Below are 2,291 nucleotides of genomic sequence, written 5' to 3'. Positions count from 1 at the left end.
TTCAGGCAATTCTCCTGCCTCAGCCTCCTGAGTAGCTGGGATTACAGGCACACGCCACCATGCCCAGCTAATTTTTTGTATTTTTAGTAGAGACGGGGTTTCACCGTGTTGACCAGGATGGTCTCGATCTCTTGACCTCGTGATCCACCCGCCTCGGCCTCCCAAAGTGCTGGGATTACAGGCTTGAGCCAAAACTTTTTTTAAAAATACAAAAATTAGCCAGGTGTATTTCCGTGCTGATGGCACTCACACAAATGTAGGGCACGTTGGGAGCCAGATGTAAGGCTGAGTGCCCCACAGGGTCGTGGGGTGAGTCTTATGCTGTGCTGAGGCGCAGGATCCGAGAAATAAAGAGACAGGACGCAGAAGTACAAAGAAAATGCAGCTGGGCTCGGGGGACCACACCACCTATAAGCAGAGTCAGGCAAGGCCCCAAATGTCCAGAAGCGTGAGTATTTATTGTGCATAGGTTAAGGGGCAGGGCAGTGAGTGAAATCATCTTTAAGGATAGTGATAGGGTCATGAGCAATAAAACATGGGGTCCACCCCCATTAGGTCACCTAGGCCAGGAGGTGGACAGTGCGCAGCAAGGGGCCCGTTCCCATGAAGGCAAGGGCCGTGTGCAGTAAGGGGTCCACCCCCATTAGGTCACCGAGGCTTGAAGGTGGGCGGTGCGAAGTGAAGAGGGTGCAGTGTGCGATACTTCTGTCTATGGAAAACTACTTCTAAGAAGATTTATGGGAGGATGCTTTAAGTCACACAGCAGTGACAGAGCTGTCAAGGTTACCGCCACCTTCTGGCAGCTTCCAGTGGGTTCTATGGGAAGATGCTTTTTAAGCAGCACAGCAGCAAGAGCTGATAGAGTTCACAGTCACCAAGGTGGATTGCCGTTCTGAGGGCAGCCTTCCACAAGAACGGGAGCAAGGTCCTACAACTCCTTTATCAGGAGTGGCTCTCGCCCCAAGCCTGCCATCCAGCGGGTATCTTTATGATACTGAACGCTGCCGCCTGGGCCATGGATTCTTGTCCTGGTGTAACTGTTTTCCCTTAAATCATGCTCTGCACTGTGTCTGCTCTAGGCATTCCTTCGATTATAAGCTGCTTATTCCTTAATTCGTGCTCTGTACTGTGTCCACTCTAGGCATTCCTCCGATTATGAACTAAGATATAATTATAAGTATATACATAGGGAAATATTCTTTAGGCATTCATACTATCAACTATTATATGATTATATATAGAGGATTATATAAAGGGATTCTTCAAGCCCTATTTCTATAAACTAATATATGATTATGTAAAGGATTATATAAAAGGAAATAGCTGAGTAGTAACATTATAAAGTGAGATATTCCTCAAGCCCTAACTGTGCCAGGGTTCTGCTTAGCTCTCATTCCTCGGTGCCTATATGGGGGGTTACCCACACACAAACATGGTGAACATTCCTAAAACCCACCGGACTTTCCGTAAGAAGTGTGGCAAGCATCAACCCCACAAAGTGACACAGCACAAGAAGGGCAAGGACCCCCTGTATGCCCAGGGAAAGCAGTGTTATGACAGGAAGCACAGTGGCTATGCTGGGGAAACTAAGGCGATTTTCTGGAAAACAGCTAAAACTACAAAGAAGATTATGCTAAGGCTTGAGTGTGTTGAGCCCAACTGCAGATTTAAGAGAATGCTGGCTACTAAAAGATGCAAGCATTTTGAACTGGGAGGAGATAAGAAGAGAAAGGGCCAAGTGATCCAGTTTTAAGTGTCATCTTTCTTTTATGAAGACAATAAAATATTGAGTTTATGTTAAAAAAAAAAAATTAGCCAGGCATGGTGGTGTGTGCCTGTAGTCCCAGGTACTCTAGAGGCTAAGGTGGGAGGATCCCTTGAGCCTGGGAGATGGAGGTTGCAGTGAGCTGAGATTGCACCACTGCACTCCATCCTGGGCAACAGAACGAGACCCTAAGAAAAAAAAAAATAGTGGATTCCATTGATTAGAATTAAAAAAACAATTAGGTCAACGATGGTGGCTCCTACCTATAATCCTGGCACTTTGGGAAGCTGAGGCAGGAGGCTTGCTTGAGGTCAGGAATTTGAGACCACCCTGGGCAACATAGTGAGACCTTGTCTCTACAAAAAATTGAAAAATTAGCCAGGCATCATGGCACATGCTTGTGGTCCCAGCTACTCAGGGAGGCTACTCAGGAAGATCACTTGAGCCCAGAGGTCAAGGCTGTAGTGAGCCAAGTCCCAGCACAAAAGTACCTCTTTTTTTTTTTTTTTTTTTTTTTTTTTTTTTT

The 2,291-nt window shown here is 46.2% G+C and overlaps 1 protein-coding gene across 1 annotated transcript; it reads left to right on the top strand.

Annotated features, from left to right (window-relative positions):
• Positions 1-1,432: 1,432 nt before the first annotated feature.
• LOC108311678 (60S ribosomal protein L36a-like) lies at positions 1,433-1,799 on the top strand. The gene has a single exon (XM_017539214.2). It carries the CDS (start codon positions 1,433-1,435, stop codon positions 1,751-1,753), a length of 321 nt encoding a protein of 106 aa, XP_017394703.1. The 3' UTR covers positions 1,754-1,799.
• Positions 1,800-2,291: the final 492 nt, after the last annotated feature.

This window comes from Cebus imitator, unplaced genomic scaffold (genome assembly GCF_001604975.1).
Source record: "Cebus imitator isolate Cc_AM_T3 unplaced genomic scaffold, Cebus_imitator-1.0 Scaffold117, whole genome shotgun sequence".
Taxonomy (NCBI): domain Eukaryota; kingdom Metazoa; phylum Chordata; class Mammalia; order Primates; family Cebidae; genus Cebus; species Cebus imitator.
This window is presented reverse-complemented; position numbering and strand designations above follow the sequence as displayed.